We start from the raw sequence: 22,512 nt of genomic DNA, 5'->3' as shown, positions 1-22,512 counted from the left end.
TTTTTTTATCTTTCCTCTGTTAGAAATTAAGTACATGCATTTTTCTGTTTAGCAAATTTAAATATAATAGTAATAGTTACATTTAAATATAATAATTGCTACTGTTTTTATTTTAATTGTTGCCTACATCAAATCTGGACAATTCCATGAGCACAAACCCCAGCATAATTCTGTTTTATTCCAGTAACAAGTGAACAGGGAAAACCATACATCAAGTCAAAAAATACAAAGTCTTATATTTGATAGTGCATTGATACTACAAACCTACAAGGTATTGTATTCATATGTTCCCTTTGTGCACTTTTATATGCATGAACTATTGCTATGTTAAGAGAGTCAGGAAAGCTCACTGATATCCCTTGCTAGAACCAGAATATTTTAAATTACTCAGTATTTCTAGTCGAGGAAAATAAAAACCCAAAACCAAAAGGAACTGAACTGAAATCAAAACTTTGTGGGATATTTGCAAGAGCAGCAAATATGCCCAATGAACAAAAAGCAGTTTATCCAGCCCTGTGACAGAAAGACTTTAAATGAGGATAATCTCTTAAGTACAGAGCATCCTCAATTTCACGATGACTGGATGTAGAATCGCTTTAATCCTGACCTACAAGAGAAGGGGCCAGCTCACCTGTGTGGTATCTCCAGAAGTCCCTCAGCGTGGTGCTGCCGTGCCCTCCGTAGAGATAAACAAAGCCTCTGCAAACAGCACAGGCGTGTTTGTATCGGTCACAGGGACGCGGCTGCTGCGCCTCGGCCGCTTCCCGCGCACCGCGCGCAGCTCTTCCCTTCATGCTGATAACCAGGATCTTATCCAAGGATCAACTCGCAAAGGGCTGCCATGTCAGAGGAGGATCCCAAAATATCAGGGACAGGGCTAAACCCTTTTTGGTCTGCAAAAAGACAAAAAAGGAGAAAAGAAAAGTCTCTACCTTATGATAAAATGTTACTGTGTTTTCTTTTCAATCCCCTCAAAAGCAACATTGGACAACTTTGTCCATCTGTGAAAACACACTAAGTTGAGTAAAGCACCTGAAATTCTGACTCAGATTCTTGTACCAGTGAGGCTGGGACAGGAGCATTCCTGGAGCTGAAAGTTTTCCAAGGAGTATCAGTGAACTGAAATCAGTGAAGCTCCAACACACTACATTTACAATACCAAGGCTAGGTCTTTTTGCACAATAAAAGAGTACTTTAGACAAACCAGTACTAAAAAAAACTTTGGAAAGAGTGAATATTACAGATGGAAGTAATGCATTAGCAGTTGTCCAGAATTTGTTCAGACTTTTATCTGTAAACCTGCTAAATGAGGATGCATCTGGAAAAAAATGACACCAGCCCTTCCTATGCCACAAGATGTCACTGTGTTCTGTGAAGACGTAAGTACCAGAAAGACATTCTTCTACTAATCCTCTTCAAAACAGTGGCTTATTTTAACACAGCACACTCCAAACCATCCCCCACCAGCATTAGACCAGATTTTGGAATTTGTGTTGATAATGTGTCTGAGGTGGCACATCACCAAATGAAGTGACAAAGTCTCCCAGTTCCAAGACTTTTCAGTGGGAGCCAGATTCCAGCTGCGTTGAGGACCCAGGATGGAGATCAGTAAGGAAGAGTCATTTACCTAATAGTAATATGTAAGTCCAGGACAAGCTGCACTTAACTTGAGGAAGAACAAAGATTACAGTAAAACAAGCTAGATAAAAAAGCTAGCTATATTTCATATTAATACAAAATTATTGTACCTAACTTGATTTAGCATCCATTAATCTTTAAAATTTACCCTTTTTAAGACTGGAATATATTCAGTGACAACGAGATGCTAGAGAATTTCTTGCAGCATATTGAGACAAGATTAACTACTTCAATTTTGCTGGGGTTTTTTTCATGCAAACCAGTATTATAAGCTATTACTGTAGAAACTGAAGTATATTCTTTGTATGTTTTCTCTGAAGGAATGCAAAGATGGGTGGCACTTACTAAAGGTGTATTTCTCATGTCCAGTGGAATTAGCAGATGTGAAGTAATGATACATTATAGGTGTGTAAGTCCATAATACTTTCTGGCATCCCATTGAAAAGGGAAAAGCAGCTGAAGGCGTGAAACAGGGATTATCTCCCTAACTCTGCCAAGTTTCTGAGCAGCCACAACCAAATCATTCACTTCCAAAACTGAATGGGGACAGTCACTTCCTTAGTCCAACACTTCAAATGTGCTGATGCAGTGCAGTGTAACAGTGCCGAGGTATTACTGCTATTGATGTCATTAACTCTGAAAAGGGTGATAGGTTACTAATACTTTACAAAGGTAAAACAGGCTTGTCCCCTTGCTGGTTTTTTTTTCTCCGTGATAAATCTGGTTATTCTTCTTCCTACATATTTCTGCTTGTTTATCTTCCTCCAAGCCTTGCCTCCCGTTGTACAAATATTCAGAGACAATGACAGCCCTGATTTCATATAACAGATTAGCAGCAAAGTCCTGTCCAGTTGTTATCTAGCCCAGCTGAACCCTTGCAAGGCAGGCGAGCAGGATGGGATAACAAAAGGCCAAGCGGGGATGAACTGAATGGGTGTCACCTCCCAGTCACACCTTTTCAGCATCGGCTGGCCCCTGTGAATCTTGGCCATTTACTCTCAGCTGAAGCATTCTTGGAAGCAGACCTACAATCTCTAACAATCAGTTAACTGCTCTACTCCAGAGTTGGGGAAAAAAACTCACCAAGTTAATAATGAATCTTGCCTTTCATCGTTAGTATTTTAAATTGCAAACTTCACTCCCAGATTGTCTGTCTACAGAACCCAACCCACCAAAGTTCATCTACTGTCAACCTTAGCAGTCCCATTTCCAAAGAAAAGCTGCTCCTCTTCTGAGAACAATGTCATCAAGCCTTGTCCTGTGTGTCCTGCACCACTCACCTCAGTTTCAACTGGATACAATATCACTTGTCCAACAGGAAGCTCTGACTTCAGAAGAAAAAATCCAAAAAGACAACTCTGAACATTTTTATTCAGCTTTTTTTTTTTCCCAAAACAGCTGTAGCACACACAAAAATGTCTGCTGCTCTCCAAAGTCTTCTGCCATTCCATTCTAAAAATAGCTCCTGTGCAATCAATCCCAATTGTTAAAGGGCTGGAGGAGCTGAGTCGAGGGCCTGGAGAGCTGCAATTAATGCAGTAACTATAGCACTGAGTGTGTATCAATTAATGGCACCCCACTAGTGTTTCATAATACAAATAATTCAGGAAATGTAACAAGACAGGAATTATTTCAGGAAATGTAGTTTATATGTTCATTATATAATTATTTATATTTTTGATAGATGTGGTTGCTTGTACAAATGATTTATTTATTTAAAGTATTGCTTAAATAGATCTTCATTAAAGCTTTTTTCTGTCTCGGCCTCTTGATTCATTTGCATCTGTTTTCAATACACTCAGAAAAGTTTCATTTTTAAAATGATCAAACTTTTTGGAATGTAATGAGATTTGAAACCACTCACATGTGGAGGGACCCAAGTAGGAAATCTTGGTCTGTTTCGGGGCTTTTTTGTTAATGACCCAGTTTTCTGAACTCAAGCCTTGAACCTTTCCAGGCATAACACTGCATTTTCTCACTAGGCAACTTGATGTTTTACTGCTTTTCAAAAATAATAACGGATCTTCCCATTTGTACTTATCCTAGAAACCTTGGCTCTAGAGGTGGTTTTATTGTAAGTCTTGTTCTAATGGGACTGCCTGCATGAATGAAGAAACTCTGGAGACTTGCAAGGCCCTTACAAAGTTTTAGAAATAAACCCAACTTATTTAGAATAAGCCTTAGAAAAAGCCTTTTTTTTTTTCAGTATATCATGTTTACTTGCAATGCTTCACTATGTGTGATAAATTTAGTATCCTCTGATTTGTGATTTTATTTTTTCGTAAACTCAAGATAACCTGAACTGTTTCCGTGGGTTTTTTTTTTGGTGGGTTTTTTTTGGGGTTTTTTTGGTTTTTTTTTTTTTTTGTTTTGGGTTTTTTTTTTTTTTTTTTTGGGGGGGGGAGTTTGGTTTGGTTTTTTTTTCAGTATACAGGAACAGGAAGTAATTTTCAGAGATGCTCAGCTTCAGAGTTTCAACCTGAAAATATGAATGGCTCTAGGACTGTTGGGTGTCTGTGACAGCTCTGTATTATTGGCATTCTGTACTGAAATAAGGGCCTGGCTTTGCCACGTGTTGTAAGACATGCATTTACCACATGACTGAGCTTACTTGAGCAGGAGTCAAGACAAAAGGAAGGGAACAGAAAGAGGTAGGTATTGCTTCCTATAGGGAGAAGCTGAAGGACAGAAAGAGGGTTTGTAAAATGACAAATCAAAGCAGAAGACACGGCTCCATCTGGGTTTCAGGGTTCAGAAGAAAGACAGGTACTTTCAAGTAAAACAGTAACAACCCTGTTGTCTGAATAAAGCTTAGAGCAGACATACTAAAACCTGACAGAAAAACTGAGAGGATTTTATTTGAATAACTCTTAGCTGAATTTTAACAAGTTTAGGGCAGTATTTGTAAACATGATCACGGTGATATCTCAGTGCTTCAAAATGCTTTTTGACATGAACAGGTATTTTAAAGGGGGCAACTCTTCTGAAACAGCATATATTACAGTCTCTGTATGTAACTGCTCCTCCTGGAGAGAGCAGTGCCACAGCACTGAGGGCGTTGGCACCATCACTGCACAACAGATGAGAACATCATCAGTCTCTCCCAAAGAAAAGCTCACTGCCTGTTTCTGGAGCTCTGCAGGCAAGATACCGCTTTTCTTTAATTCAGATCACATTAATATTAAAGCTTTAATTTCAGAAGTTCATAATAAATATATGTTTGTGTATCATTCCAAAAGTAAAATTTGCAAATTGACATTATAAATATATTGTCTTTTGTTTTTTTTCTAGAAGCTTTCACCCAGAAATGAAAGTCCTTTAGTCATTAGTGTTTTGTAGAACTATTTCATCTCTGTTACAAAGTGAAATCTTATGTAGTAATAAATTAACTTATTAAATATAAATATATGCAATTGTATTTCCTATATGCTAGGTATATATCTTATTTTAAAGTAAACAAATACAAAAATACAAACTTGGTGTAGAATAATAAATATTTCATCTATTTCCCATATATGGTGGAGGAGGAAGTATCTGGGAAAAAGAAATTCAGTATTTTAAATACATATGGGGTTGTTACATTTTTATATACACTTTTAGCATATGGATCAGGAAATTGCCTTTTCTACTGTATTTAAATATGTTTTATGGTAAGATGAAAGTGAATACATATTTACCACCTTAGTTCCCTTAGTAAATTAAAATTTCATTTTCTGGAGATTTGTTTGGGTTTTGTTTGTTAGTTATTTGATAGGGTTTTTTTTTTAAATGGGTTTTTTTATAAAATAAAAATTAGAATATATAGTTTTGATTAGTGGATGTCCCCAGATAATCTGTTAATTACAATTTACATTTGCAATTAATCATTTAACTGCATCTCAATTTTGAATGAAGTTTCTGAGAAAGAACTTCCCTAAATACACATCCATGGGTGGCACAAGTATAGCATTTATGGATATATAAATCCAGGGTACCAGCCATATCTGATCAAAACCTCATAATCAATGTGTGTATGGGTTTTATTTATTTATGGTCCTTAATATAATAGGATATTTACTGCAGGAACCTAATCTGCTTTTCAAATCTTCTTTAGGGTCCTGTTGGTGACTCCACCCACAGGCAGAACTCAGTCTCTGTTGTGGTCTCAGCACCTAAATGGAATGGACACCCTGGCTGTGAAGTGTTGCTGCGGCAGGGCAGCTCTTCAGCAATTACCCAAGACAAACAGGTGATTTTGCATCTTCTAGGTATGACAGAGGGAGGAAATACAGTTCCTCGTCCTCAGACTTCGTGAGAAAAGAAATGAGAAATTCCCACCATGTTCTCGGGGCAGTCTTAAGATGTATTCGACCTTTTAGCCTTTCCTTGGAAGTAGTTTGTACTGTCACCACTGGAGCAGGTCATTTCAATGCACAGGTCATCACCCTTCCCCCAGAAATAGCAGTTCTCAGTGTTCCTAGAAGGAATCATTTGGGGGTTTCACAAAAACTAACTAGCTGGATTTTTTCAAGATACAGTAGTCAGGTTCCCTGGAGATTGAATGTAATAAATCTGTCCTTAGGTGTGACTGAATGCATTTTCTTGACAGCTTGTGACCTGCTGCTGAAGTAACTTCAAAATACTTTATTTCCTAAGGGAGACTCTGCTCACACTAATTCACAAAATTTTCTAGGTTAGGAAGAAAGACTGGTTGACAAAGGAGTCAGTGGCTGCCCAGCCTGACTACTCTCCTCAGGCACAAATTAAGGTACTAGAGTATATGCCTGACAGCTGAGAGTATAGCAGTGAAAAACTATTATCTTCCATTAAAAACAATAAGTCGGCATTGAATTTTACTTGGTTGTTCTTTATATCCCCTGACTGAGGAAAAGAAGCATCTAATAAAACACTCAGTCACACTTAAAACTTAATGCCACACTTCATGGAAGATAGACATTGTGTTTTTCTTGTCCCTGTGACATTTTGCCCTTAGATAAACATGCAGCAATGAGGTAGAGAAGATATACAAGGTTATGAGAAAAACAGAAACTGTAGCTTGAAGAAATATGAAGGAGGAAAGAGAGGGCATTTGGCAATCAGAAAAACAAAAAGTTCTAGCTGGCAGACACTAAAACATCCAGATATCCTGTTAGAATCACTATGAATTTAGATTATTCTGTACAGGAGAAGTCATGAGAGACTTGTGTGAGAAAAACTCAGATGGCACAACTGGAATGACTGTCAGTCATGACTGGAATAAAAACTGAGTACAAAAAGATCTTTTATAGGGAGATGAATTTACACCATCAGGTGAAAGATGGTTGCATAAAACCGTGATATAATTGCATAGCTGAAATAGAATGCATAGAGAGAAATAGCTGCATTTTAGTCTGGCAAGGAAAACAAAGGTGTCAGCTGACAAACAGTAATAATAACTGTGATGGTTCACTATAACCTTGAGGCCAACAGTTACTGGGCTGCACCATCAAATGGAAAAAAAAAAAAAAAAAACAAACCCACATCATTTCAGTACACAAAAGAGACAGAAAGCATATGAGTAACTTTAGACATACACGTTGTCGCTCCAAATTCAAATGGAATTACTCATGTGAATAAAACCAGTGATATGCATGAGCCTGCCCAATGTAGCCTAGATACCAGAGCAAAAGAAGGACCAACTCTTTTGTCAGAAGCCTGAAAAAATGTTTTGCAAGCTGTTTTCATATTCAGACTCCAAATGACAGGGTCCGTTTTGGACTGGAGTTCAGCCTTCTGAAAAATTCTCACTCCCAGCTGACACGGTCCAGTATTCATCCCAAGCCAGATGCACTTTGGCTTGGGTTTTGGATGGTTGCATTTCTTTGTTTGTCTTTTGCTCGACAGAAGGCATTTTGTGCTTTATGGTCTTTGACTGTGAAAAAGGGAATGAGCAAAAAGAGGGTGGTGAATCTCCTAAACTGGAAGCAGGCAGCAAGAGCTCTGGCAATTCCTACCACAGACCTCCTGCGCAGCATCGCGGAAGCGGCAGGTCCCTGTCCCCGGCGGTCTCCTGGCCGCTGAGCGCTGACGGCGCTTCCTTCCTTTCATGCGCTTTGTTTCTTTTCGTACCTTTTGAGTGACAGCGATTTTGTGCACAGCTGCCCACAGCCCCGCTGTCCAGCAGCACCGTGGTGCGCACGGCCAGGCTGTGCCGGTGTTCCCTGTGCTGCCGGGCGTGCAGGAGCGCTGCTCACCGCCTCCCCTCAGCGCCCCTTCTCCCGCTGGAGCTCGGCCGCTGCTCCTCGGCGGGCCCCGGGCTGGCTCTGGCTGCTGCAGGTGACCCCGCTGGCGGGCAGGCCTCAGCGCCCTCGCCTTTAATCCCCACCGCGGCCGGGCTTGTCCCACCGAGACGGGGACAAGGAAAAGACAAGAGGGAAAAACAGTCCCGTGAGCCGGCATGTGGCAGGGGGAAGCCAAGCCTGGCCGCGCCCGCAGCCGCCCCTCGGGCCCGCCCCAGGCACCCCGCCCCAGGCACGGGGCCCAGCGGGGCAGCAGGGAGATCCCCGTCCCGCACGGCCGGGAGCCCGCGGCAGCCACCCCCGCCTCCCGGGGGCAGCAGCCGAGCGCCCCCGCCCTCCCCCGGCCTTACCCTCCCCTCCCCTGCCGCGGGCGGCGGGGCCGGCGGTGAGCCCGGCGCGGGCGGAGGCGCGGCCGCTGCCCGGAGCCTGCGCGGGGCCGCGCCGGGCCGCCCGCCCCGCGGGTGGGGACGCGCTCGGGGCCGAGCGGGCGGGCTCCGGATTCTGTCCGTGTCCCTGGGGCCGGCGCACGGCCGGAGCGGCGCCGCGGCGAGGAGGCTGAGCCGAGGATGCGCGGGGTGCTGCGGGCTGCTGCGGGCTGCGTTCCTTGCGGGAGGAACGTCTTGTAGTCGTTATTTGCCCTCTTAGTCATGGGGAAAGTGCAAAATCTCGTTTCTGGCCTGAACGCAGCCGGAAACAAACATTTCTGTAACTTTTGGGTTTTTTTCTGTGGTAGCGGCGGTGGGAAGGGGGAGGACGGAGAGCGGTGTTTGTTGGCGTGCTCCTTTTCAAGCCCTTTCAAGTCAGGGTTTGGCCCAAAGATCTCTTTGCGCGCTTTTCAGTGAGCCGCAGCCCCAGCGCTTGCTTGGACTTGTGTCCTTGGCTTTCCGTTCGCCTGCCACCGGCTCGCTTTTTCGCCTGTTTCTCCTTTACAGCTACATAAGGCTTCAGAAAACAGGAATGAAACTCCCCCACCCACACGTGCATCTATTTTCCATGCTGACATATTTCCCTGCTTTGAGGCGGAGGCTAAAGCTTTCCCCCTAGTATTTTTCCTAAAAAAGAGCTACTTGGGTAGCTGCAAGTGAAGGCCAACAGATAGACTCAGTCCATAGCAATGCAAAGCATATGGTTTAGACTATATAAATAATGCAAATTCATTTGATTTTAATATATTATGTGTAATATATCCGACTGTAGTAGTGATGTGTGCTTCTGAATTTTATCATTCTAGAACTCAGGTGTTATTGAGAGGCCAGTCCAGAGCTACAGTGCAGCAATTTCTCCAATCTTAATTGTGTTCTCCTAGGAATTAAAAAACCACCAACAACCCAACAACAAAACCCAAACCCCAAACCAAACCCACACATATTTCATAAAAAGAACTCTGAGATCATTAGCTAACATTTGGAAGTCCCTCAAATTAACATGCGTGAAGGACTGTGGCCAAACTCCCACTGGCTCCCATAAAAGCAGTAATCAGTCCTTCAAGTAAGATTCTCCACAAAATAACACCCAGAAGCCCCTGCAGAAAGGATTGCCAATCTCACCATCTGACTAGATTAAAAACAGCAGTAACAATGTGATAATTGACAGAAGAAACTTCCCTGACAAGGAATGAATCAGTGTTTATTTTTAGCCTTTCCCCCAAAACGCTTTATTTAAATGAAAGATTAGCTAATTATTTCCGTCGTTGTATTGTCCACACTAGAAACAGGAGGTGGCAGATCTGCACTTGTTTTCGGCTCTTCTGTTGAGGTCTGTACCCTGGAAGGGTGAGATTTTGCCAGTTGTCTTTTCATTTCCAGTCTGATCAAATATGAACAGTATGAAGGTTTCACTAAATTTAGACACCCCCAAATCATTTTTTTCTTTTCCTGAGTAGAAAGCCCCAGCAAAGGTGCCAGAAAATGTAAATTGTGATGGTGGCCGTATCCCACCTTTGCTCCAAGCTTCTCTTGCCAGCAAGTCATTAGTCCTGTTGCTGCAACTGCCCACTGCAGCCTTTTGCACTGACAGAGCACTTGCATTCCAGGAAGATAATTTCCTTTCCCTGTGTACAGGAGCCAGCAGTAAAATTTTATCTAGGAGAAAGCAGCTTACCTAAGAAAAGGCTTGCAAAATATTTGTTCTGTTTTATTGGAGAAATGTGAGGAAACTGTATCAATCCCATAGATACCAAGTAATATCTGTGTTTCTGATACGCATTTGGGTTCTGCTTTTTTTTTTTTTTTTTTTGAAGGGAGAACTTATTTTTTCAGAATTTTTTTCTTCTTATATTTTTTTTGGATTTTTTAAAAATTTTGAATGAATTGTAGATTGCAGCATGGGTTTCATAAGTAGACTATTAATCAAACTGCTTTGAAAATGTCTGAGGATACTTTTTTTATTTTTTTTTGTTCTTAACTGCTGTGGAATTAAGACACATAAATTACTCATTGTTTCATTCAACCACATATCCATAATATGATGGTTGCTGCAAAGCACACAAAGAGCTGATTTACCAGTCTCTCACTTTCTGTGGCTCAAAGCAATTGTACCACACTAAATTCATAAGTCAAATCACATTAATTTTAGTCCTGGAGAATAAGTCTCATTTTCAGCATTTGAGTCTTTATTCTTCAATACAAAATGTTCATGTGTATTTTCTTTTCTTCACTTGTTAATATTTAATGCAATTTTGAATATGAGTACTTTGGCTAGACCAATTCTAGGTAAAATTGTTTGTACTAATTTAGTGTATACTTTTTCATTCTCGAACAGAGTGAAATGTGAAGTAGAAGTAAATGATCATAAAAATAATGTGAAAGTCTCAGTTTTATGTGTAGCCCACTGATCTCTTTCAGAAGTTAGAGGGAGAAGCTCCACTGTTGTTTTGCTCTTAGGAGCAGCCTGAACCTTCAGCATCTCATTTCACACGTTACTGCAAAAAATGCCTCAAAATGGAATTTTTCCTAGAAAGAAAAGTATTGTTTTTCCTGTTTCTTCATCTCCTAAAGAGACCTGGCAGAAAGGGCTCCTCATTGGGATGAGCTCTGCCGTGCAAGTATTAACAGTATTAACGGCAATGGTCCCTCCACAACCCCGGATAACTCAATTCCTGTTTAGAAGTAAGATGCCTGTAATTCTAATGGGAACATTGTATGAAATTATTTAATCTGTGGGCAATCAGGCCAAACAAATCTATGAATCATTCATAATCATTCTTACACATCTGCATTTCAAGAGATACAGTTAAGTACAAAGGAAGATATTACAGATGGGGGGAAGGTGAAACAGAGAATAAGGTAGATCAGTACAACTAACATGAAATACATGGGGTTTTAACTAGAATTTATTGGCTACAGGCCAAATCCAAAAAACAAGTGTTTACTGCAGAATTTGAGTTCCTAAGTCTAAAACAGAGTTGGTGGAAAAACCCCAGTGAGCTGTGTCTGACCTTGCATCACGCCTAGATTCCCAAACCACATATCCTGTTTATACAGAAGCTATATTCTGCTCTATAGAGCCTCTCTGTGTGCCTAGATCTGCACCAGTTCAACAGGGCTGAGCAGCTTGGCACTCTTTCGTATCTCAGCTCAATCAGGAACTAAAAGCTTTGTGTTGCTTCATTCAGTTCCCCAGAGAGGCTCAGTTCAAGAGGTAATCCTCAAACCTCTCTAAAGAATGCCAATCAGACCGAGTCTTGACAACTGGAGCTGCACCTGTTCCCTCTAAAGGACATTTCTGTGATCTACTAGAGCAGGTAAAGCATTTATCCTGGAAGTGGAAGGTCTGAGTTCAGGGCCTGTTCTTTGCAGATCAGAGATACCAGCAGCCATATTGATGTCTGGGTGTGTAAGTATTCACATGAAACCAGTCTCATAGTTTGATCACTCACAGTCGCAGCTCCATCCCCTGCACAGGGCACTCCAGAGCTGGTAGTGAAGCTCTGTACAAGGATGCTTAAATGAGCATTGACGTGTTCCTCTCAGCTCTGACTAATGCCATGCCAGCAGAGGGGGCTGAAAAGTAGCTGAGAGGCAACATTAGGGAGGTGGTAGTACCTCTGAATATAGCTGTGCCAGGGGCCTCCTCCTTCAGCATGTTCTTGCTCTTAAGGAAGCAAAAATCTCCATTCATTGTCTAAACTATTTCAATATGGAAAGCTGATTTTTTTTTAAAGAGATAAGTTATCAGTTTTTAACAGAAATGTTCCTCTCAGCCTAGCAATAGCTACTCGGGTGTTTGAATTTGCAGCTAACAGGTTGCTAGATATAAGCAGCACTGCCTGCTGGTCAACTCTCGTGGAGTGCCTTCAGTGAATACAGGTTTGGGAATTACCACTGGATGGCAATCTTGTGCCACAGAGGCTGTAACCACCTGTGATTTTATTTGGCTGCAAACACAGACGTTTTTAAAATACTTCTACCTCTTCCAAATACCATCATAGAGTTACTCCAAGGCCTTTAGTTTATTTTGGAGTTGCACCAGCATAGCTGGGACAAGAATATGAACCAGATGTTGAGAAGTGATATTTTGACTGTTAATTTAATCAATAAAGTTTTGAACAATTTATGAGACATAAATACAAGGAGCAAGAATAGAAGCTCTGGCCATGAAAAACCAAGAGCACCCAGCATCACTTCTGTGTTATTACAATTGACACTAAATTTTAATCATCAACCTTTAAGGCCTTGTTACAAGGCAGTGGTTTTACCCTTAAGACTGCTTTATTATACACAGTATTCTTTAAAGAATTTTTTACTATGACTGGCTTCAAACAAGAAGTTATCTTAGTTCTGAAAGTCAACATTTGAAGACTTTTAGATTTCCAGTCTATGTATTTAAAATGTTTGGAGAGTGTTTCAATAGTTTCCAATCCCAAATATTATGTTTTTGTTTTGAAATATTTGAATAATGGCTCATTTATTTTCCACATAGAATAATCATTCTGTAAAAGTCAGCATTTTTGTCAGAAGGTATTTAGGTTTTTTGAAAAGGAATCAATTTTTGACTAAATCTGCATTGTTAAAAAAGGGGTGATATTTTTCATCTGTCTAGTGGAATAGAATCCTATTCACAATAACTCTTTAGTAAAGATAACCCACTTGGTTTAATGTTCTCTATACTTGTTGTGTATCAATGGGGTGTATGGGGGAACACCAGGAAATTACTGCAAGTACATTTGAACATCAGGTAAATATCTTCCTTAAATTTGTGCTTCTGCTCCTTTTCTGTTGGTACTGATGGTGGCATCTCTTTCCCATTAAGAGCTTCAGTTCCCCAACCCCAGACTGCACAATACTCTAAACATTAGGAATATCTGACAAGTTCAAGAAGTCCTGCAGTAAAGTCATCTTCTCTACCTTCACTTTCACCAAAACTATCACTAGAGCTGCTAACCAATTTAAGCTGTGGCGTTTTCTATTTTGGGGCTGGTAGCAGATCTCTGGTTTCAGCCAGGGAAGGAAGTGCTCAGACTGTTTTATCACAGACAGCTTTTGTGATTTACTTGGCATAACTGGAAGATGGAAACTATGTAAATATGGGCTAAAGCTTATTCTTGGGAAATGCACAGTTCCGTGGACTTGCGATCTTTAATGTATATTTTTGGTTATTCCTTGCTGTCACTTCAGTTCTCTATTTGTACTATGAGAATAATAACCCACAAATTCTGTGATGCTTGACAGAAGATTTCCTTCCATGGGCTAAACTTACTCAGAGGCAAACCAGTCAGGCTCAGGGTAAGAATGTTTCAACGAACTTCTCCTCCCCTCCCTGGTTTTTAATTCTAAACTAAGAATTGGCTGTAATGGCTGAATAACACAGCAACTTGAATATATTCAGAGAATAGTCTGGAAATTATTGTATTCTCACAATTCTGCCCTTCTATCTTTACACTTGATGCTGGGACTTAGAGCATTCCCAGTTGACAGGATAGTCTGTAATTCCCTGTGTCTCACCCACTTTGGTGTATGTACCCTTGCTATTCACTGAATAGCCGGTAGTTAATTTAATTTTTAAAATCTGTTTTTGTGGCAATTCCCCAGGGCTGTGTTCTTGTTTGTGGTTTCTGTGTATTAGCTATTGTAGTTATTGGTAGTTAAAAGAGATGCTCTTAAGGAGAAGTTACAAGCTCTAGGTAGTATAAGTGGAGAACTGAGATCCAGGGAAATAAAAGGATTTGCCCAAGGTCACATGCAAGTTTTGTGGCAGTGTTAATCTACCCGATCTGATTATCTAAGGCATGTAGGCACCAATGCATATTTAGGTGCATGTATCAGCCACAGGAATGCTAAACTGGAGAAGTTAGTTTGGGAAAATAAAGGGGAAAAAAAAGAATAAAAGGCATGCTTGGCACTACTTGAAGACTTTGCAAGGAATTTCTACTTTCCCATTCTTTGAATACTTTGGAAATACATAAACACTTGAGATCTGCATTTTAAAATGTTGTTTCAAGCTGGAATAGCGTCTGTTAAATGCAGTTAAGAAACATCTGTTTTTCCATTCCTGGAACCCTGAGTTGAGGCAGCTGTTTTCCTGTCAGCTCTGCTGTGGAGCAAAATTGGTTCAATAGGTCATTCTGTTCTCTCCATTTCTTAGTTCTCAGTTTCCTATTAAAAAGATGTCCAACAGCATGGGTAAGCAGGAGGGGAAAGGAGATTCTATGTAATGTGTGTATTAGCCTGTGGAAAAAAATCCATTTAGCTTCAGACTGAGTTAGATAACTGGTGAGAGCCGAGTTATTAAGCATTGCGATGAACACCAGGGATTAGGTGGAGCTGTAAGATTTATTAGCCCCCAAATAGTTTATCTTTCATCAGTGGAAATATCAATCTGATACAAATCCCACAGAAAACAAAACAACACTTCACATTGATGGTCACTGGGCTCTGGATCTGACCCTCTCTGGTATTGCTGATAGAAGGCCTGGTGGAAACTGGTCGCCAGTACACAATATATTGGTTGCAACTGTTGTTAACTCTGATCTGAACAGCTCCAGACTGGATGCAGCAATCGGAGGGCCAGCAGTGGTTGTATAGAACCATCTTTTCAACCATCACTCACTCCAGTGGAGTCAATCTGAGAACAGCTGGGAGGGAGAATCAGAAGAAGAGTTCAAAGGCCTCCTGTAGAGAAGACCAAAAGCATATTGTGTAGGTTTAAGTTCTTACATTCCCAGATCTCCGTGCTTTGACAATGCCTTGGACAAACAAATACATTGTTGAGAACTGCATATTTTTTTCCTCTCCATCTTTTAAGAATAGGATCAAGACTTATAAAGGCATTTAGCTGCTTATGCTCCCCCTGAAACAATCAGGCTTTAAAAGCATGAATAACATTGAGATTTTGCACCATGATCTGATATTAGCAATGAAAATCTGTATCATTCAGTCAGTGGCATTAAAATTAGGTAACAAGTACACTGAGTGGGCAGAACCTTCTATATGTAACCTTACTGAAAAATGACAGCATCCCTGTTTTGAAAACAACTGGAAAAGGACATGTTGTGACCTTCTGTCATGAACATTTTGTTGACAAAAAAAAACCAACAGGCCATTGGAGTCCCGTTTCTTATATGGGTATAATTTGGCATCATTCACATGACTTAAAAAGCAAAACTAATCCAAAGGAAGGGTTGTTTCTTTTTTTTTTTTCCTTAGATGTGACCTTTCCCTTCCAGTTTTTGAATTTAAAATACTGAGGAAGTGAGTCCTAATCTGAGGAAGAGTTTCCAAAACAGAATTGGAGATGCAGCACTTTCTGTGGCAGGGTCTTGCAAAGTGCTGATGGTATAAATTAACTGATGGGGGTCAGGAAATTTGTGAAAGGCAGATAGGGTGCAGGAAGGGAAAAGGGAGTTGAACAACTAGTGGGCAGTTGCAAGCAGCTTCCTGACACTATTTACTTGGAGAAACATTTTGTTTCCTCCAGAGCAGTGTTTGACTTTGCTTTCGTCATTGCCAGTATAAGTCAAATGCTGTTATTTGTGTCATGTCTGGCTTACATTGCCCAGCATTCACAGTCTGATACTGACATGAGCATTCCCTAGCTAGACTGGAGTTATCTAAATCTACATGGTGATATGATCCTTCCAAACCCCAACTAAACTACAGACAAATGTATGGTTTCAATAAATATGATCTAGTCTGACTGCCATAAGAGACTATGCCATTTTACTTCATGAATGGCAAAAAGATAATAGCATGTGAATATGAAAAATGCTGTTGCCATCGTATAGTTTGGAACGGGATGATGCAGGTTTCTGTGATGCCTGGATTTCTAGTCCATTTTTCTCAATGCTGTCTTCATGTGCTTTCTTCAGTCTCATGTATTTGCCATATATGCACTTTTTTGTGCAAAAGGGGAGGCTCAAATTGAATATTAGGAATTTCTTCACTGAATGAGTTAAGTTGGAGCAGTTTGTCCAGGAAAGTGGTGGAGTCACCATCCCTGGAAGTGTTCAAAAAACAGGTAGGCATGGCACTTTTTTAATGTGGTTTAGTGGGCATGGCCATACTTGTTTGAAGGCTGCACTTGATGATCTTGGATCTCTTTTTCTTGATGAATCTTGGTTTTGTAATTTGTCTGAACACAGTTCAGTTGTCTGTTTGGAGCACCAATATCTGAAACTGATGTGACTTAGCGAATCACACTCAGTGGTGTGATTCAAACGACCAGCACCTGTTACAGAAAACTCCTGCATGATGTGAACACAAACGGGCTTCTGCACTGCTTGAGTTCCACCTTAGCCCCGCTTTTCCTCATGGATTGTCTCCCACCTGGATCTTTACGTAGGAGCGAGGGACATCTAGTGGCTCATCGGAACATAGCAAAGGAAGATGTTCTGCCCCAAAAGGTACATCGTTGTGCAAAGAAAACTGTTTAGTGAAAATTAAGCTAAAGACTGTCTCAGTAGTTGAAATGTAGTTTCAATAGATGTAATTCCTTTAGCTAAGAGTCAAATAATCTGTGATGAATTTTATTTTTGTGTTTCTATCTTCTTTGAAAAGGTAGGCTGGCTTTGAAACTTATACAGGTTAAATGTGTTCGGTATCTAATTTCAGGAGGACAGAACATCCTCTTGCACTAGGACAAGCTGAGATACAGCATATGTGGATAAGAAACAGAAGCAAATCACACAACACAGTCTTATATATTTTTTGATCCCCTAAATGAACAAATTTATTTTATGCATGGGAATTCAGGATGTGATTAATTAGACTCTGTGGTACCTGATAGCTTTCAATGACGAGAAATGAATGTGAAGAGCAGTTAAATGGAACTTTTTTTGTTTCTCTGCAGTGTGTTTCCTATTTTAATATTTAAATAATGAGTTTCTTTAACAAGTAACACACTCTGAGTCATGTTTTCCTCTCTCCCTTTTGTTCTTATCCTAACCAGTAACTGCTTGTCATCCCAATAGCTTTTATTATGAGAGATGAGGTGCACTTAAGAGAAGCAAAAATATCTGCATTGAATTATACACTAGTTTTGTATTGTGAGCCCATTTGTGCTAGGTTTGCCATTCTTTCTTTTTCTAGTCTGTACTAAAAATCTGGATGAAGTATATTATGATGCTCAGACCAGGGCAGTGTTTGACCTCTCAACCTGCAATAAATAAAACTGAGACCAATTTCAGGTAGTCAAGGATGTAATCTCTGAATGTGTCTTGTTCCCATCCTAACCCCACAAAAAAGCCAAATTCCATTGATGCAGACAGAGCTGGAGTATTTTGGCTGGAGCACGTGACTAAAGAAGGCAGCCTGCATATTAAGAGGGAGGCTTCTTTGCAAATGAGAGCAAATCATTGCCAAATATTAAGACAGATAATCTTCAGAGAGCAACAGGAGGCATTCTGTCTCACCTGAAATGCTGATAAAACCTGGAAGCCATGGGAGTGAGACTAGACTGAGAAAAGACGAATGACTTGTTATTTTGCAAAGATGTGTACCTTGAGAACTTTTTTGAAAGAGTAAGGAGTGACGATAAAGAAAATCCTTTGCTAACCAAGAGGATTTTGTCTTCCCTTTCCCCTCTGAACAGACTAAACTAGAAGCTTGTAGGCATTGGTAGTTAAGCTAAGGAAATTGTGAATAAATGAGCAAATGGCTCTCCCAGCCCAGTTCCATGTGGAGCCCCTCTGAAGACCCTCTGCTAAGGGTCAGGGAGGGATTCTCAGTCTATGTGTGTGCCATTAAAATGATGTAGGAACAGTTATTTTAAAGTTGCTCAGCTTGCATTAGGAGTTGGGAACACAGAAAATGGGTCCAGTGGTTTGAGCTGGTGTTGCGGGGGGTTGTTACTGGTTATTGTTTCATCAAGATACACTGGAAAGCAGGTACTTTATTAATGTCCTACAGTTAATGAGTAGTGGAGAGAATATGGCAGCAGAATGATCTTATAATGATTAAGATTAATGAAAATATTTCTTTACAGGAGGGTATTAGCAGCCTTTATTTATGTGATTGAATCTGCAGTTTTAGGTGAACCAAGAGGCACAAAGTTATGTTGTTGAGGTCCCATTTATCTCCAGTTTGTTTCAACAATAGTTCATTACAGAGAGAAGTTGCCATGAAGAGAGATTTGAAAGGTTTCTGTTTGGATTTCTAGTGAAGGCTACATTTAGGATGTGAACATGGATATACCATGTTGGCAACATTCAAACTAGTATTAGGAACATGTGAGCTGGAGTTAGTTTAGCTGGAAAATAATTCTATTTCAGAAACTTCTGGGAAAGAATGGCAAAGCCAAGGTACACCTGACAATATATATGAACTATCATGATGCAGGTGTGGTCAATGACCAGAATGAGGAAAAAGAAGCAGACTGTTTTTTTAATGAATATTTATTAAATGCAAACTTCTTAAATCTCTATTTACCACTGTGAGACTCTGGTTACCACATTACCACTTTACTGATTAATAGGGCAGTGCAAAATGAACCTAGATTTACATGAGTTTTAGAGTGAATAATTTTCCTTGTGAAAAGTTTTAGGAAAAATTAACAGTCCTGTACTGACCCCAGATGAGTGAAAAAAGCATGTTTTGGGGAAAGGTTGGAGTATGCCTTGGACAGATTTTGAGCAGAAAGGGTAAATGAGAGAGCTGAGACTCAGAACCTGACATTCTTCACACATTAAGTCTGTTACAGTGCTGGAAATCAGCCTAGCATTCCTCTGTTCTTACTTCTGTTGATGCTGGAGTGCCAACAGCAAAAAAGCTGTGACTGCTCCACTCAGCCTTCCACTCCCACTGCCCTGGTGCTTTCCCCTGTCCCTGTGCAGGCATGGGTACATATTTACTGACTAATACAGGCACACAGAAATTTCCATTTACTAATCTTCCTCTGGCAGGGTGAGTCATCATATAGGAAAGGTAATTTCTGCTTGTTTTTTGTTCAGATTGAATCCAGTCAGAGTTCCAAAAAGGCCAGACCAGTACCTTCAACACCTATGACCATCTCTGCTCTCCCACAGTAATGGAGGGAAGCTTCAAGAGATGTCTGTAGCTTCAAGATTTCCGAAGGGAAAGATCTTCCTTGGAAACTACTTTGAAAGGAGCTGGCAAAGTTCCTGGTAAGAACTTAGCCTTTTCTCCATCTGTCAAAACAAGGCATAATCCTTCCCTGCTCTGCAACAGTCTTGGGAGGAATCTTCAGTTAACATGTTTAAATCACTAAAAGTGATTTTCTATTATAAATCACCTAGACTTTGGTGCTTATGAACACAAACCTGTCTCACCCTTCTTAAAGATCTTCTCTCTCTTTTCAGACATCTGTATTCTTCTTTGCATTCTGTTATTGCAATGTGCAGTTGCTGCTAACATTGCTTTTATACACCTGAGATCAGTTTTAACATTCACACTGTATTTTCCTAAACAATTAAATAATCATGAAAAGAAAATAATTATTCTTCAATTTCTGTTCTCCTTTTTATCAGTATTGGAAAATGCTTTCTCCCTCATATTGCTGACTACTAAAATTTCTCATCACTCCTCCAACTCCTTGGTATTGTTATGAAGAAGAATATCTGCATATATTTATAAAGCATTTTTTAGTCCTGCAGTCTTTAAGAGAATTAACTGTGATTGAAACTGGAGTTATCTATAAATAGTGCCCTGTATATATATTAAGTGTTGCCTATGTTTGCATGCTGCAGGACCTGTACCTCTTTCTTCAAAAAGGCAGCTTTCTCTGGAACAGAACAGCAGCAGACCAAAAGATCAGCACTGTTTTAAATGTGAAGCGTACTATCCAGCTGGAATTGCACAGGGAGCCAAGAGAGAAAAATGCTCTGGAAGCTCCTGCAATCAACTTCATGCCAGAACTGGCAAGATATTTTTAGCTATGACACACTCTTGAAGATTTATTTAGGGTTGTAAGAGGTACCCAAATCTGGGGGTGGTGACCACTTCAGTTATGGTCCTGCCTTGTCATCATCCAAGTTCTCCTCCCACACATGACCTTGCCTGACTTATGAAGCAGTCCTTGTTTTTCTCCCTCACTGCCATGTTTCCTTTTACTCCTTCTTATCAGTGTCTCTCCTACTATAAATGTAAAATCTTGGCTTTTCCTCATTTCCCCATGCTATAAATCCCTTCCACCTCTTTCCCAAGCTTGAAACTACTTCCCCATCCAGGTTTTCTACCAGATGCTGTATGTTAGCGTAAGGAAACCTCCCAGCCTTATATATGTACATGAGAGAAGAACATGAGTTACATTTCATATGGACTTCACAGTGAGGGTGGTCAAACTCTTAAACAGGATGGCCAGGGAGATTGGAATGTCCACCCTTGGAGATATTCGCATCTGGACCAGGCCAAGTGCTAAGCAACCTGACCTAACTTTGAAGCTCTGTTTTTAGTGGGTAAAGGCTTAGGTTATCTCCAGTGATTCTTTTTAATCAAAATTATTTCATAATTTAATTAAATCTTGAAGAAAAAGAGGAAGAGTGAGAACACACAAGAATCTAAGAAAAATACAAATTTCTGGCAAGAAGTAAAAGGAATACAACAAAACAAAACCGAGCTTTGTACAGTTATCCTGTTTTCATGCTGACACTGAAGTAACTCAGGATGCAATCAGAGAGATGTTAAAATCTGCAGAGAACCAAGAAGAGAATGAACAGCAACGTATCTGTGGTTAACCAAGGCTTACTTCATCTGTTTGACCTCAAAGCCTGGTTAGAAATATGTGTGTTGTCTTCAGAATATTCTCCTCTGAAATATTCCAAGGCACCATCTGTTTTATTTGCTGCAGATTCAGAGTAGGAGCATGATGCAGGCAGTACCCACCTCCTCAGAGTTTGGGCTGAGCAGTGACCCAGGTGCTGCAGCCAGATATTCACTAGAGATTAACCCCCTTGCAGCTACAGAGGAGTAGGAGCCCAGGGGCAGAGGTGCCCCTGCCTCCTTCATGGCAAGCAGCAGTTCCAGCTCCCTCATCTTATGAACACTTCAGAGGCATGGTTTGCAGTCCTGTGTGTGAATACATGAAATGGCCAAATCAAATCCAGAGCTGTGACAAGTCTTTGCTCTTTTAGGAAATCTCAAATCCAGGTGATCACCTCTGTACGTTTCATAGTACTACTAAAAATCAAAGTGAAAGCAGAGAAACAAAAAGATCCATGTAAACTCTATCACAGTTTTGTTAGAAGGACTTCCCAAATTCTACAAAAATTTATGTATTAGCGGTCTTAAATCACACTCCTCCAACTCATAAACAATCTGAGATGTCATTGCCCCAGATCCTTCATTCCAGAGTACAAGTAGTTAAAGAGTCCCTAGAATCTTTATGAAGAAAATGGTTCTGTGCTCTGGTTTATTTTACTACTGCTGTTGGTTTATTTGGGAGATGCATCACCACTGGATAAGCAAGCATTGATAATACCAGCATCTGTTTAATAAATAATATATTATAAAGTATTGTTCTTCCCCTATCCTCTTAAATAGAACAAGTTCCTGAAATTGAAAGTTTACTAACAAAAGGCACAAATAGAACAAGAAATCTGGCAGCAAAATATTTCTTCTTTAACAATAGAGCTACAGGAGCAACACCCTTTTGTGCAGCTCAGTAGAAGAGTACTGACAAATACTGAAACATTAAATGCCTGATCCCTAAACTGATTTAATATTATAAGGGTCCTCCAAACCCCAGCCATTAAACTAAAAGCCAATACAGGATCTTGAAAATTTTGATAAACTATAATATATCACTCATGGGTGGCCTTAATGTTGAGTCTGGGATGAATTGCATGAACAAAAATCACTGGAAATTTTTAATACAAAAAGAAGAAACTTGAAAAGCAAGCACAATGACCACCATAACAGAGAATGTAGCAATTCCTAACACAACATTAAAATGTTGCTTGCTTGAAATCTGGGCTAAATTTTCCTATGAGTGTGTTTTATGGGATTATAACAGAAACAAAATTATCCTGACAACTTGAAAGAAAAATGATTAGCTTAGTAGACAAATTGATAAAGCTGGAAAGGACACAGAAGCTTTCAGGCATGCAAATGCTGCTTTGGATCTGAAATAAAACCAGAAAACTTCAAAGCTAAATCCAGGTAAAGAACAATTGTGCTGAGTTAGGACATCTGCTTTGCTTCGAAAGTATATTAATTTCTTTTTTAAA

General features: G+C 40.2%; 1 protein-coding gene and 2 long non-coding RNA genes across 9 annotated transcripts in view; 2 read left to right on the top strand and 1 right to left on the bottom strand.

The window, feature by feature from the left end:
• Positions 1 to 22,512, bottom strand: part of LOC137476948 (leucine-zipper-like transcriptional regulator 1) — a 50,447-nt gene that overhangs the window by 6,303 nt on the left and 21,632 nt on the right. For 2 of the 7 annotated variants that reach the window (XM_068195439.1, XM_068195444.1), the window contains exon 3: positions 632 to 893. In XM_068195439.1, coding sequence (XP_068051540.1) covers positions 632 to 794 — 163 coding nt within the window. In that variant the 5' untranslated portion in view covers positions 795 to 893. Of the gene's footprint in view, positions 1 to 631; positions 1,437 to 7,610; positions 7,744 to 22,512 lie in introns of those variants that run through there. The other 5 variants (XM_068195440.1, XM_068195443.1, XM_068195442.1 and 2 more) reach the window with 5 other exon arrangements.
• LOC137476956 (uncharacterized) lies at positions 75 to 417 on the top strand. The gene is made up of 2 exons (XR_011000746.1): positions 75 to 230; positions 272 to 417. It is a non-coding gene; the product is annotated as an uncharacterized lncRNA (long non-coding RNA).
• On the top strand, positions 16,484 to 20,693 carry LOC137476942 (uncharacterized). The gene is made up of 2 exons (XR_011000736.1): positions 16,484 to 19,452; positions 20,515 to 20,693. It is a non-coding gene; the product is annotated as an uncharacterized lncRNA (long non-coding RNA).

The sequence above is a fragment of the Anomalospiza imberbis genome, chromosome 7 (assembly GCF_031753505.1).
Source record: "Anomalospiza imberbis isolate Cuckoo-Finch-1a 21T00152 chromosome 7, ASM3175350v1, whole genome shotgun sequence".
In the NCBI taxonomy this organism is placed as follows: Eukaryota; Metazoa; Chordata; class Aves; order Passeriformes; family Viduidae; genus Anomalospiza; species Anomalospiza imberbis.
Note: the sequence above shows the minus strand (reverse complement) of the source record. Positions and strands in the feature narration are given on the sequence as shown.